This window comes from Rattus rattus, chromosome 2 (assembly GCF_011064425.1).
Source record: "Rattus rattus isolate New Zealand chromosome 2, Rrattus_CSIRO_v1, whole genome shotgun sequence".
NCBI classification, from domain to species: domain Eukaryota; kingdom Metazoa; phylum Chordata; class Mammalia; order Rodentia; family Muridae; genus Rattus; species Rattus rattus.
The window spans coordinates 138402312-138416095 of NC_046155.1; the positions used below are offsets into that span (position 1 = coordinate 138402312).

Sequence of the window (13784 nt, forward strand, 5' to 3'; positions counted from 1 at the left end):
ATAGCTAGGAGCCAAGTACAGACACAGAAACACAGACACAAACACACACACACAAACACACACACACATGTAGCAGAATGCAGAAGAACACACAATCACATTCATGTAAGAAATGTCTTTAACAAAGGCAGTATATTCACAGAGGTCCATGTCTCAGTAAATATGCAGATAAAATTGAGCTAACAAGTGGATACCCACCCCCAGAAACTGAAAGGCATTTCTCCAAATGCCCTTTTCTCCTGCATATCTGGTTCATGGCGTCCTTGCCAAAAATCTATAGTTGTGGTAATATAGATATACCAAATGAACATGTCACCAGCATCTCAAGAAGGAATTACGGTGTTCACACTCTTGGACGACAAGAGACAGGAGGTGGGGACAGCTGGAGTTGCATAACCTTGTGAAGAGGTGTGTTCAGTATCAAAAGTCCTGCTGGAGTGTGCAGTGAATCAGAGTCTGATTAGACCAGGATCATGGAGACTAGTGTCCTTCTCCTCCTTGCTGTCCTCCTCAGCTTCTTGCTATTCCTGGTCAAGGGCCATGCAAAAGTTCATGGTCATCTTCCACCAGGACCCCGTCCCTTACCCCTCTTGGGAAACCTCTTGCAGATGGACAGAGGAGGCTTTCGTAAGTCTTTCATTCAGGTGAGACCTATATGGGGTCTAAGTGTGGGCTTTTCCCAATTTTGTCTTTGTAGGACACTCAGTGGGAAGAACAAAGTACTCCTTCCAGGTTGCAGGTTCAAGTGGGAAGGTTGCTGAGGGGAGGGTGAGATGCTGACTGGTGATGGATGCTGATTTGTTTTCTAGTTGACAGCACTATCCTTACTAGTCTTTACAAGTGGAACTCCATGTTTAATTACCACTTGTTCATTAATAATCAAAAGAGATTAGCCTGAGGTGTTCCAGGACAAAGGAGAGGAGAGGCAGGTCAGGAGGTGAGGTGGGTAGGTATGAAAGTGAGTAAGGTTAATGAATTACAAAACACCATGCAACCTCCAAGCATATGATCCTGGCACTATCTTTTCTGGTCTTTACAGGTGGGATTCCATGTTTTATTATCACGTGTTCATTAATAATCAATTAACTTCCATGGCCCTAGTTCCCATTAAAATAACTGATATAATGGCAATAATCCCAAATTGTTTTGTTAAGAGTTACTTTTCTTCTATATATTTTCTTATTTGTTTATTTATCCACTTTACATCCCAATATGAGTTTCCTTGCCCTCCCAGTATCCCCTCACATAGATTCTCCCTCATTTCTCTCTTCCCTTTTCCTTTGAGAGAAGGGAACACCTCTCTTGGTATCACCTCCTGTAGCCTTCCCTTGACACATCAGTTCACCGAAGTACTAGGCACATACTCACCCACTAAGGGCAGACAAGGCAGCTCAGTTAGGTGAACAGGAAATAGATTCAGAGGACAGGCAATAGATTCAGGGAGAGCCCCCATTTCCTGTTGTTGGGGACCAAAGTGTTCATTTGCTACGTATGTGCCTGGGGGCCTAAGTCCAACCCATGCTTGTCCTGTGGTTGGGATCTACCAAGGATCCAGCTTAGTTGAGTGTGTTGGTCTTCCTGTGGATCACATGTCCTTTTTGGGTCCCTCAATCCTTCCCCCAACTCCTCCATAAGACTCACTGAGCTCCGTGTAATGTTTGGCTGTGGGTCTCGGCATCTATTTCCATAGGCCTTTGGGTACAGTCTCTCTGAAGTAGTTTATACTAGGCTTTTGTCTGCAATCATAATAGAGTATCATTAATAGTGTTAGGGATTGGTTCTTGGCCATGGGATGAGTCTCAATTTTGGGCAGTTATTGGCTGGCCATTCCTTCCATCTTGGATCTATCTTTGTCCCTGCACATTTTGTAGGCGGGACACATTTTGAGTCAAAGATTTTGTGAGTGTGTTGTCCTTATCTCTCCATTGGGGGTCCTGCCTGGCTAAAAATGTGGCCAATTCTGGATTAATATCCCCCATTGCTAGTAATGTTAGCTAGATTTGTCCCAATAGACCCTCTGGGGCCACCCCTATGCCAGGGTTCTGGCAAGTCCCTGAAATTGCCCCACCTGCTAATTTCCCCTCTCCCTCTGCTGCTTTCTCTAAATTTGATACCTCCACTCTACTCTTCCCAAATCTCCTCAACCACCCAGATCCCCACTTCCATCAAACTGTGATATTTATTTTGTTTCCTCTTCTGAGAAAGATTCAAGCATTCTCCCTTGGGCCTTATTTATTTTTTGTTTTTTGATTTTGGATTTTTTGTTTTGTTTTGTTTGGTTTGGTTTTATTTTCTTCTTTTGGTAGGATGATTATAGTGTGGTTATCCTGTACTTTATGGAAAATATCCATTTATAAGTGAATACATACCGTACATGTAATCTTTTTTTCTGGTTACTGTACTGACATTTCTTAGTTCCATCCATTTGCCGGAGGAATTCATGATGTCCTTGTTTTTTTTGTTTTTTGTTTTTGTTTTTGTTTTTTTTTAAAGCAAGGGATAATTCTTTTTTTTTCTTAATTAACTTGAGTATTTCTTATTTACATTTCAAATGTTATTCCATTTCCCCATTTCCAGGCCAACATCCCCCTAACCCCTATCCCTCCCCTTGTACATAGGTGTTCCCTTCCCTATCCTCCCCCCATTACCGCCCTCCCTTCAATAATCAGTCTTAGCAGGACCAAGGGCTTCCCCTCCCACTGGTGCTCTTACTAGGCTATTCATTGCTACCTATGAGGTTAGAGTCCAGGATCAGTCCATGTATAGTCTTTGGGTAGTGGCTTAGTCCCTGGAAGCTCTGGTTGCTTGGCATTGTTGTTCATATGGGGTCTCAAGCTCCTTCAAGCTCTTCCAGTTCTTTCTCTGATTCCTTCAACCGGGGTCCCGTTCTCAGTTCAGTGGTTTGCTACTGGCATTTGCCTACGTATTTGCTGTATTCTGACTGTGTCTCAGCAGAGATCTACATCCGGCTAGGGTCGGCCTGCACTTTTTGCTTCATCCATCTTGTCTAATTGGGTGGCTGTATATGTATGGGCCACATGTGGGGCAGGCTCTGAATGAGTGTTCCTTCTGCATCTGTTTTAATCTTTGACTCCCTATTCCCTGTCAAGGGTATTCTTATTCCCCTTTTAAAGAAGGAGTGAAACATTTGCATTTTGATTATCTGTCTTGAGTTTCATGTGTTCTGTGCATCTAGGGTAGCACAAGCATTTGGGCTAATAGCCACTTATCAATGAGTGCATAACATGTGTGTTTTTCTGAGATTGGGTTACCTTACTCAGGAGGATATTTTCCAGTTCCCTCCATTTGCCTATGAATTTTATAAAGTCATTGTTTTTGATAGCCGAGTAATATTCCATTGTGTAGATGTACCACATTTTCTGTATCCATTCTTCTGTTGCAGGGCATCTGGGTTCTTTCCAGGTCTGGCTATTATAAATAAGGCTGCTATGAACATAGTGGAGTACGTGTCTTTTTTATATGTTGGGGTGCCTTGTGAGTATATGCCCAAGAGAGGTATAGCTGGGATCTCAGGTAGTTCAATGTCCAATTTTCTGAGGAACCTCCAGACTGATTTCCAGAATGGTTGTACCAGTCTGAAATCCCACCAACAATGGAGGAGTGTTCCTCTTTCCCCGCATCCTCGCCAGCATTTGCTGTCACCTGAGTTTTTGATCTTAGCCATTCTCACTGGTATGAGGTGAAATCTCAGGGTTGTTTTGATTTGCATTTCCCTTATGACTAAAGATGTTGAACATTTCTTTAGGTGTTTCTCAGCCATTCGGCATTCCTCAGCTGTGAATTCTTTGTTTAACTCTGAACCCCATTTTATAATAGGGTTATTTGTCTACCTGCAGTCTAACTTCTTGACTTCTTTGTATATTTTGGATATAAGCCCTACATCTATTGTAGGATTGGCAAAGATCTTTTCCCAATCTGTTGGTTGCCGTTTTGTCCTAACCACAGTGTCCTTTGCCTTACAGAAGCTTTGCAGTTTTATGAGATCCCACTTGTCGATTCTTGATCTTAGAGCATAAGCCATTGGTGTTTTGTTCAGGAAATTTTCTCCAGTGCTTTTGTGTTCAAGATGTTTCCCCACTTTTTCTTCTATTAGTTTGAGTGTATCTGGTTTGATGTGGAGGTCCTTGATCCACTTGGACTTAAGCTTTGTACAGGGTGATAAGCATGGATCGATCTGCATTCTTCTACATGTTGACCTCCAGTTGAACCAGCACCATTTGCTGAAAATGCTATCTTTTTTTCCATTGGATGGTTTTGGCTCCTTTGTCAAAAATCAAGTGACTGTTGGTGTGTGGGTTCATTTCTGGGTCTTCATTTCTATTCCATTGGTCTACTGTCTGTCTCTGTACCAATACCATGCCGTTTTTATCACGATTGCTCTGTAATACTGCTTGAGTTCAGGGATAGTGATTCCCCCTGAAGTCCTTTTATTGTTGAGGATAGTTTTAGCTATCCTGGGTTTTTTGCTATTCCAGATGAATTTGCAAATTGTTCTGTCTAACTCTCTGAAGAATTGGATTGGTGTTTTGATGGGGATTGCATTGAATCTGTAGATCGCTTTTGGTAAAATGGCCATTTTTACTATATTAATCCTGCCAATCTATGAGCATGGGAGATCTTTCCATCTTCTGAGGTCTTCTTCAATTTCTTTCTTCAGAGGTTTGAAGTTCTTATCATACGGATCTTTTACTTGTTTGTTTAAAGTCACACTGAGTATTTTATTTTATTTGGGACTATTATGAAGGGTGTAGTTTCCCTAATTTCTTTCTCAGCTTGTTTCTCTTTTGTGTAGAGGAAGGCTACTGATTTATTTGAGTTAATTTTATACCCAGCCACTTTGCTGAAGGTGTTTATCAGCTTCAGTAGTTCTCTGGTGGAACTTTTGGGATCACTTAAATATACTATCATATCATCTGCAAGTAATGATATTTTGACTTCTTCTTTTTCAACCTGTATCCCTTCGATCTCCTTTTGTTGTCTGATTGCTGTGGGTAGAACTTCAAGAACTATATTGAATAAGTAGGGAGAGAGTGGGCAGCCTTGTCCAGTCCCGATTTTAGTGGGATTTCTTCAAGTTTCTCCCCATTTATTTTAATGTTAGCAGCTGGTTTACTGCATATGGCTTTTACTATGTTTAGGTATGGGCCTTGAATTCCTCTTCTTTCCAGGAGTTTTATTTATTTATTTTTTTATTAACTTGCGTATTTCTTATTTACATTTCGAATATTATTCCCTTTCCCGGTTTCCGGGCAAACATCCCCCTCCCCCCTCCCCTTCCTTATGGGTGTTCCCCTCCCAACCCTCCCCCCATTGCTGCCCTCTCCCCAACAGTCTAGTTCACTGGGGGTTCAGTCTTAGCAGGACCCAGGGCTTCCCCTTCCACTGGTGCTCTTACTAGGATATTCATTGCTACCTCTAAGGTCAGAGTCCAGGATCAGTCCATGTATAGTCCCTGGAAGCTCTAGTTGCTTGGTATTGTTGTTCATAAGGGGTCACGAACCCCTTCAAGCTCTTCCAGTTCTTTCTCTGATTCCTTCAATGGGGGTACCGATCTCAGTTCAGTGGTTTGCTGCTGGCATTCGCCTCTGTATTTGTTGTATTCTGGCTGTGTATCTCAAGAGAGATCTACATCCGGTTCCTGTCGGCCTGCACTTCTTTGCTTCATCCATCTTGTCTAATTGGGTGGCTGAATATGTATGGGCCACATGTGGGGCAGGCTCTGAATGGGTGTTCCTTTTGTCTCTGTTTTAATCTTTGCTTCTCTATTCCCTGCCAAGGGTATTCTTGTTCCCCCTTTTAAAGAAGGAGTGAAGCATTCACATTTTGATCATCTGTCTTGAGTTTCATGTGTTCTATGCATCTAGGGTAATTCAAGCATTTGGGCTAATAGCCACTTATCAATGAGTGCATACCATGTGTGTTTTTCTGTGATTGGGTTACCTCATTCAGGATGATATTTTCCAGTTCCAACCATTTGCCTATGAATTTCATAAAGGCATTGTTTTTAATAGCTGAGTAATATTCCATTGTGTAGATGTACCACATTTTCTGTATCCATTCCTCTGTTGAAGGGCATCTGGGTTCTTTCCAGCTTCTGGCTATTATACATAAGGCTGCTATGAACATAGAGGAGCACGTGTCTTTTTTATATATTGGGGCACCTTGTGGGTATATGCCCAAGAGAGGTATAGCTGGATCCTCAGGTAGTTCAATATCCAATTTTCTGACGAACCCTCCAGACTGATTTCCAGAATGGTTTTACCAGTCTGAAATCCCACCAACAATGGAGGAGTGTTCCTATTTCTCCCCATCCTTGCCAGCATTTGTTGTCCCCTGAGTTTTTGATCTTAGCCATTCTCACTGGTGTGAGGTGAAATCTCAGGGTTGTTTTGATTTGCATTTTCCCTTATGACTAAAGATGTTGAACATTTCTTTAGGTGTTTCTCAGCCATTCGGCATTCCTCAGCTGTGAATTCTTTGTTTAACTCTGAACCCCATTTTATAATAGGGTTATTTGACTCCCTGTTGTCTAACTTCTTGAGTTCTTTGTATATTTTGGATATAAGCCCTCTATCTGTTGTAGGATTGGTAAAGATCTTTTCCCAATCTGTTGGTTGCCGTTTGTCCTAACCACAGTGTCCTTTGCCTTACAGAAGCTTTGCAGTTTTATGAGATCCCATTTGTTGATTCTTGATCTTAGAGCATAAGCCATTGGTGTTTTGTTCAGGAAATTTTTTCCAGTGCCCATGTGTTCGAGATGGTGCCCTAGTTTTTCTTCTATTAGTTTGAGTGTATCTGGTTTGATGTGGAGATCCTTGATCCACTTGGACTTAAGCTTTGTACAGGGTGATAAGCATGGATCGATTTGCATTCTGCTATATGTTGACCTCCAGTTGAACCAACACCATTTGCTGAAAATGCTATCTTTTTCCATTGAATGGTTTTGGCTCCTTTGTAAAAAAATCAAGTGCCCATAGGTGTGTGGGTTCATTTCTGGGTCTTCGATTCTGTTCCACTGGTCTATCTGTCTGTCTCTGTACCAATACCACACAGTTTTTATCACTATTGCTCTGTAATATTGCTTGAGTTCAGAGATAGTGGATCCCCCTGAAGTCCTTTTATTGTTGAGAATAGTTTTAGCTATTCCAGGACTTTTATAATGAAGGGGTGTTGAATTTTGTCAAATGCTTTCTCAGCCTCTAATGAAATGATCATATGGTATTGTTCTTTCAGTTTGTTTATATATTGGATCACATTGATGGTTTTACATATATTAAACAATCCCTGCATGCCTGGTATGAAGCCTACTTGATCATGGTGGTTGATTGTTTTGATGTGCTCTTGGATTCGGTTTGCAAGAATTTATTGAGTATTTTTGCGTCGATATTCATAAGGGAAATTGGTCTGAAGTTCTCTTTCTTTGTTGGGTCTTTGTGTGATTTAGGTATAAGAGTAATTGTGGCTTCATAGAAGGAATTCAGTAGTGCTCCATCTGTTTCAATTTTGTGGAATAGTTTGGATACTATTGGTATGAGTTCTTCTATGAAGGTCTGATAGAATTCTTCACTAAACCCGTCTGGACTTGGCCTCTTTCTGGTTGGGTGACCTTTAATGACTTCTACTTCGTTAGGAGTTATGGGGTTGTTTAAATGGTTTATCTGTTACTGATTTAACTTTGGTACCTTGTATCTGTCTCAGAAATTGTCCATTTCTTGCAGATTTTCAAGTTTTGTTGAATATAGGCTTTTGTAGTAGGATCTGATGATTTTTTTGAATTTCCTCTGATTCTGTAGTTATGTCTCCCTTTTCATTTCTGATTTTGTTAATTTGGAAACATTCTCTGTGTCCTCTTGTTATTCTGGCTAAGGGTTTATCTATCTTGTTGATTTTCTCAAAGAACCAACTTTTGGTTCTGTTGATTCTTTCTCTGGTCCTTTTTGTTTCTACTTGGTTGATTTCAGCTCTGAGTTTGATTATTTCCTGCCTTCTACTCCTCCTGGGTGTATTTGCTTCTTTTTTCTAGAGCTTTTAGGTGTGCTGTCAAGATCCTGATATATGCTTTCTCCTGCTTCATTCTTCACGCACTCAGATCTATGAGTTTTGCTCTTAGCACAGCTTTCATTGTGTCCCATAAGTTTGGGTATGTTGTACCTTCATTTTCATTAAATTCTAAAACGTCTTTAATTTCTTTCTTTATTTCTTCCTTGACCAGGTTATCATTGAGTAGAGCATTGTTCAATTTCCACGTATATGTGGGCTTTCTTCCCTTATTGTTATTGAAGACCAGCTTTAGGCCGTGGTGGTCTGATAGCACGCATGGGATTATTTCTAACTTTCTGTACCTGTTGAGGCCCGTTTTTTTGACCAATTATATGGTCGATTTTGGAGAAAGTACCATGAGGAGCTCAGAAGAATGTATATCCTTTTGCTTTAGGATAGAATGTTGTATAAACATATGTTAAGCCCATTTGGTTTATGACTTTTCTTAGTCTGTCTACGTCTCTGTTTAATTTCTGTTTCCATGATCTGTCCATTGATGAGAGTTGGGTGTGAAATCTCCTACTCTTGTTGTATGAGGTGCAATGTGTGTTTTGAGCTTTAGTAAGGTTTCTTTTATGTATGTAGGTGCCCTTGTATTTGGAGCATAGTTATTTAGGATTGAGAGTTCATCTTGGTGGATTTTTCCTTTGATGAATATGAAGTGTCCTTCCTTATCTTTCTTGATGACTTTTAGCTGAAAATCGATTTTATTCGATATTAGAATGGCTACTCCAGCTTGCTTATTCTGACCATTTGCCTGGAAAGTTGTTTTCCACACTTTCACTCTGAGGTAGTGTCTGTCTTTGTCTCTGAGGTGTGTTTCCTGTAGGCAGCAGTATCCAGGGTCCGCATTGCATATCCAGTTTGTTAATCTATGTCTTTTTATTGGGGATTTGAGACCATTGGTGTTGAGAGATATTAAGGAATAGTGATTATTGCTTCCTGTTATATTTATATTTGGATGTGAGGTTATGTTTGTGTGCTTTTCTTCTCTCTTTTTTTTTGCCAAGACGATTAGTTTCTTGCTTTTTCTAGGGTGTAGCTTGCCTCCTTATGTTGGGCTTTACCATTTATTATCCTTTGTAGGGCTGGATTTGTAGAAAGATATTGTGTAAATTTGGTTTTGTCATGGAATATTTGGTTTCTCCATCTATGTTAATTGAGAGTTTTGCAGGATACAGTAACCTGGGCTTGCATTTGTGTTCTCTTAGTGTCTGTATGACATCTGTCCAGTATCTTCTGGCTTTCATAGTCTCTGGCAAGAAATCTGGTGTGATTCTGATAGGTCTGCCTCTATATGTTACTTGACCTTTTACCCTTACTGCTTTTAATATTCTTTCTTTATTTTGTGCATTTGGTGTTTTGACTATTGTGTGATGGGAGGGGTTTCTTTTCCGGTACAATCTCTTTGGAGTTCTGTAGACTTCTTTTATACTTATGGGTATCTCTTTCTTTAGGTTAGGTAAGTTTTCTTCTATGATTTTGTTCAAGATATTTACTGGTCCTTTGAGCTGGGAGTCTTCACTCTCTTCTATACCTATTATCCTTAGGTTTGATCTTCTCATTGAGTCCTGGATTTCCTGTATGTTTTGGACCAGTAGCTTTTTCTGCTTTACATTATCTTTGACAGTTGAGTCGATGATTTCTATGGAATCTTCTGCTCCCAAGATTCTCTCTTCTATCTCTTGTATTCTGTTGGTGATGCTTGTATCTACGGCTTCTTGTCTCTTCCTTTGGTTTTCTGTATCCAGGTTTGTTTTCCTGTGTTCTTTCTTGATTTATTCTATTTCCATTTTTAATTCCTTCAACTGTTTGATTGTGGTTTCCTGGAATTCTTTCAGGGACTTTTGTGATTCCTCTCTATAGGCTTCTACTTGTTTATTTACGTTTTCCTGCATTTCTTTAAGGGAGTTCTTTATGTCTTTCTTGAAGTCCTTTAGCATCATGATCAAAAATGATTTTAAATCTAGATCTTGCTTTTGTGGTTTGGATATTCCGTGTTTGCTTTGCTGGGAGAATTGGGCTTCGATGATGCCATGTAGTCTTGGTTTCTGTTGCTTGGGTTCCTGCGCTTGCCTCTTGCCATCAGATTATCTCTAGTGTTACTTTGTTCTGCTATTTCTGAGCGTGGCTAGACCGTCCTAGAAGCCTATGTGTCAGGAGTGCTGTAGTCCTATTTTCCTGTTTTCTTTCAGCCAGTTATGGGAACAGAGTGTTCTGCTTTCAGGCGTGTAGTTTTTCCTGTCTCCAGGTCTTCAGCTGTTCCTGTGGGCCTGTGTCCTGAGTTCACCCCTCAGGTCACTTGGAGCAGAAAAGTTGGTCTTACCTGTGGTCCTGAGGCTCAAGTTTGCTCATGGGGTGTTGCTTATGAGCTTTCCGCGAGGGCAGCAACCAGGAGGACCTGCGCTGCCCTTTCCTGGAGCCTCCGTGCACCAGGATCCCAGATGGCATTTGGTGTTTTCCTCTGGAGTCAGAAATGTGGGTCCAGTGTAGTCTCTTCTGGCTTCCCAGGCGTGTCTACCTCTCTGAAGATTTAGCTCTCCCTCTCCCAGGATTTGGGTGCAGGGAACTGTTGATCCAGTCCCTTCAGGTTCCAGAGGTGTCTCTGGCGCAGGGGACCTGCAGCTCCAGTGCCCCTATCCACTGGATCCCAGAGGTCATATACATTTCCTCTTGGTCCAAGGATGTGGGTAGGGGTGGGCAGTATTGGTGGTCTCTTCTGCTCTGCAGTCTCATGAGTGCCTGCCTGTCCGGGCGGTGAGCTCTCTCTCCTACGGGGATTGGGAGCCAATGTCCTTGTTTTTAATGGCAGAATAGTATTTCTTTATGTAAATAAACCACATTTTCTTTATCCATTCTTTAGCTTATGGACCTCTGGGTTGTTTCAAGTTTCTGGATATTGTGAATAAGAGTGCTGTGAACATAATTGAGCAAGTGTCCTTGTGGGTTGGTGGAGCATCTTTTGTGTGTATGTCCAGGCATGGTATAGCTATGTCTCAAAGTAGAACTATTACCAATTTTCTTCCAGAGTGGTTGTTGAAATTTGCACGCTCACCAGGAGTGTAGGAGTGTTCCATTTGCTCCACAACCTTGCCAGCATGTGCCCTGTCTTGAAGTTTTCACCATAGCCATTCTAATGTGTATAAGGTGGAATCTCAGGTTTGTTTTAATTTGCATTTCCCTGATGACTTAACAATGACTAATGAAGGATATTGAACATTTCTTTAGGTTTTTCCCAGCCAAATGAGTTTCCTGCTTTGAGAATTCTCTGTTTAGCTCTGTACCCCATGTTTTAAGGTTATTTTGTTTGTTGGTGTGTAAGTTCCTGAGTTCTTTATGTATTTTGGATATTAGTCCTCTGTCAGATATGGGGTTGGTTAGACTTTTCCCCCAATCTATAGGCTGTTATTCTGTCCTAATGATAGTGTCCATTGGCTTACGAAAGCTGTTCAGTTTTATGAGATCCCATGTATTAATTGTCGACCTTAGTGCTTGAGTCAGTGACATTCTGTACAGGAAGTTGTCTCCTGCACTGATGAGTTCAGGGCTATTTCTCACTTTCTGTTTTGTTAGATTTAGTGTATCTAGTTTTGAGTTGAGAATTTTGATCATTTGGACTTGAGTTTTGTGCAGGGTGATATATGGATCTCTTTGCATTCTTCTACATGCAGACATCCAGTTAGTCCACCACCATTTGTTGAAGATGCTCTTTCTTTTCCATTGTGTGACTTTGTCTTCCTTGTCAAAAATCAAATATCTGCAGGTATATGTGTTTATTCTTGGATCTTTGATTACATTCCATCATTCAACTTATTTGTTTCTATACCAATACCATGCAGTTTATATTATTATTGCTCTGTAGTACAGCTTAAAGTTAGAGATAATGATACCTCTAGAAGTTCTTTTTTTGTTCAGGATTGTATTAACTACCCTTGCCTTTTTGTTTTTCATATAAAGTTGAGAATTGATCTTTCAAGACCTGAATAGATTTGTGCTGAAATTTTGATGGGAATTGCATGAAATGGGCAGATTGCTTTTGGTAAGATAGTCATTTTCACTATGTTAATCCTGCAGATTCACGAGCATGGGAGATCTGTTTATCTTCTGATATTTCTGTCAATTTCTTTCTTCGGTGACTTGAAGTTCTTGTCAATATATGTCTTTCATCTGCTTGGTTAGAGTTACACCAAAGTATTTTATATTATTTGTAGGTACTGTGAAGGGTATTGTCTCTCAAACTTCTTTCTTAGCCTGTTTAATCACTCATATAAAGCAGGGCTACTGATTTCTTTGAGTTATTGAGTTACTCTTTTATCTAGACACTTTGCTGAAGGTGTTTACCAAATGTATGAGTTTTTACAGTACGATACTTTACCTTCTTTTCCAATCCATGTCCCCTTCAAGTGCTTTACCTGTTTGATTGTATTTATCTGTAATTTTATGGGATTTATTCATCTCTTCTTTAAAGGCCTTTATTATCTTTATAAGATTGGATTTAAGATTATCCTCTTGTGATTCAGCTTCATTTGGTATATCCAGGGTTTCTTGTAGTAAAATAGCTGGGCTTTGGTAGTACCATATTGCCCTGGGTCTTGTTGATTGCATTCTTTTTTTTTTCCTCTTTTTTTCAGAGCTGGGGACTGAACCAAGGGCCTTTCACTTGCTAGGCAAGTGCTCTACCACTGAGCTAAATCCCCAACCCTGTTGATTGCGTTCTTATGCTGTCCTTTAGTAATCCGGTTTTCTTTTGTGTTAGCTGGATGATCTTGATGACAACAGAACCTCTTAGAAAGGTGTATGGAGCCATGGGGCCTGCAATGGAAGTCAGGGTACCTGACTCTGCTGTTAGACCCCACTGGCAAGGGACTGTTCAGGCCATGTTCCAAGGTGGTAGTTCTTGGATCTTTGCATGCGTCAAAGAGGAAGCAGAATGTTCTTGGGGTTCCACAAGTCTCTTCTTGACCAAAGGGCAAGTCCAGAGCTACACAACGGAGTTCAGGGTATCATGCACAATTCATCTTTGTTGCCTGTCTTCTGTGCAGACCTAACTGGTTAGTCTTTTGGCCCAGAAGAGTACCACAGGGAAGGAGGACTCCCTCAGAGGTCTGAAAAAGCTCCTCTGGACTGAAGAGTGTGTCCAGAGCTAGACACTGAAGTTCAGGGTACCACACAGAATTCTCTTCTGTAGGGTGTGTTCTGTGTAGAGCCAATTGGCAACAACCTCAAATTCCTGCTAATTCTTGGTTTATATTAGATGATGCACCTGTAGCAATGCTCTATTCACTTTAAAAATAGTAGGTTTTGGGACAATGTCACCATATTCCAACCTAATGACCCACCCGACTAAATACTTCATGTACTGGAATGAAAGTAGGTGTGGTCCATCTGGCTATAAGTGTTTTAAAATATGTGCTTTCCACATGTTGAAAATGTCAAGTCCTATTTAATTTGTTATTTTTAAAATATTCTCTGAATATCTAATTCCTTCCTTTCTCATTCTCATGTTTACCTTTTCCTCTGAAGCCCCTTCCTACTTGGAAGCAATTATGGCTCCTTCAATCAGTATGGATATGGGGACTATTTATTGGAACACGAGCAACTTATGAGCAGCTGCATCACTGAAGAAAGTGGAACTCTCCCCAAGTACTGTAACTTTCCCCATAATACTCTGTCATAATGCAATGACTACTTGCATCATTTTTCTCTAAGGAGTTTGACATTCT

The 13784-nt window shown here is 40.6% G+C and overlaps 1 protein-coding gene across 1 annotated transcript in view; it reads left to right on the forward strand.

Moving 5' to 3' along the window:
* Positions 1-455: 455 nt before the first annotated feature.
* Positions 456-13784, forward strand: part of LOC116894297 (cytochrome P450 2B3) — a 40644-nt gene continuing 27315 nt past the window's right edge. The window contains exon 1 of the mRNA XM_032896001.1: positions 456-644. Coding sequence (XP_032751892.1) covers positions 474-644 — 171 coding nt within the window. The 5' untranslated portion in view covers positions 456-473. The remainder of the gene's footprint in view (positions 645-13784) is intronic.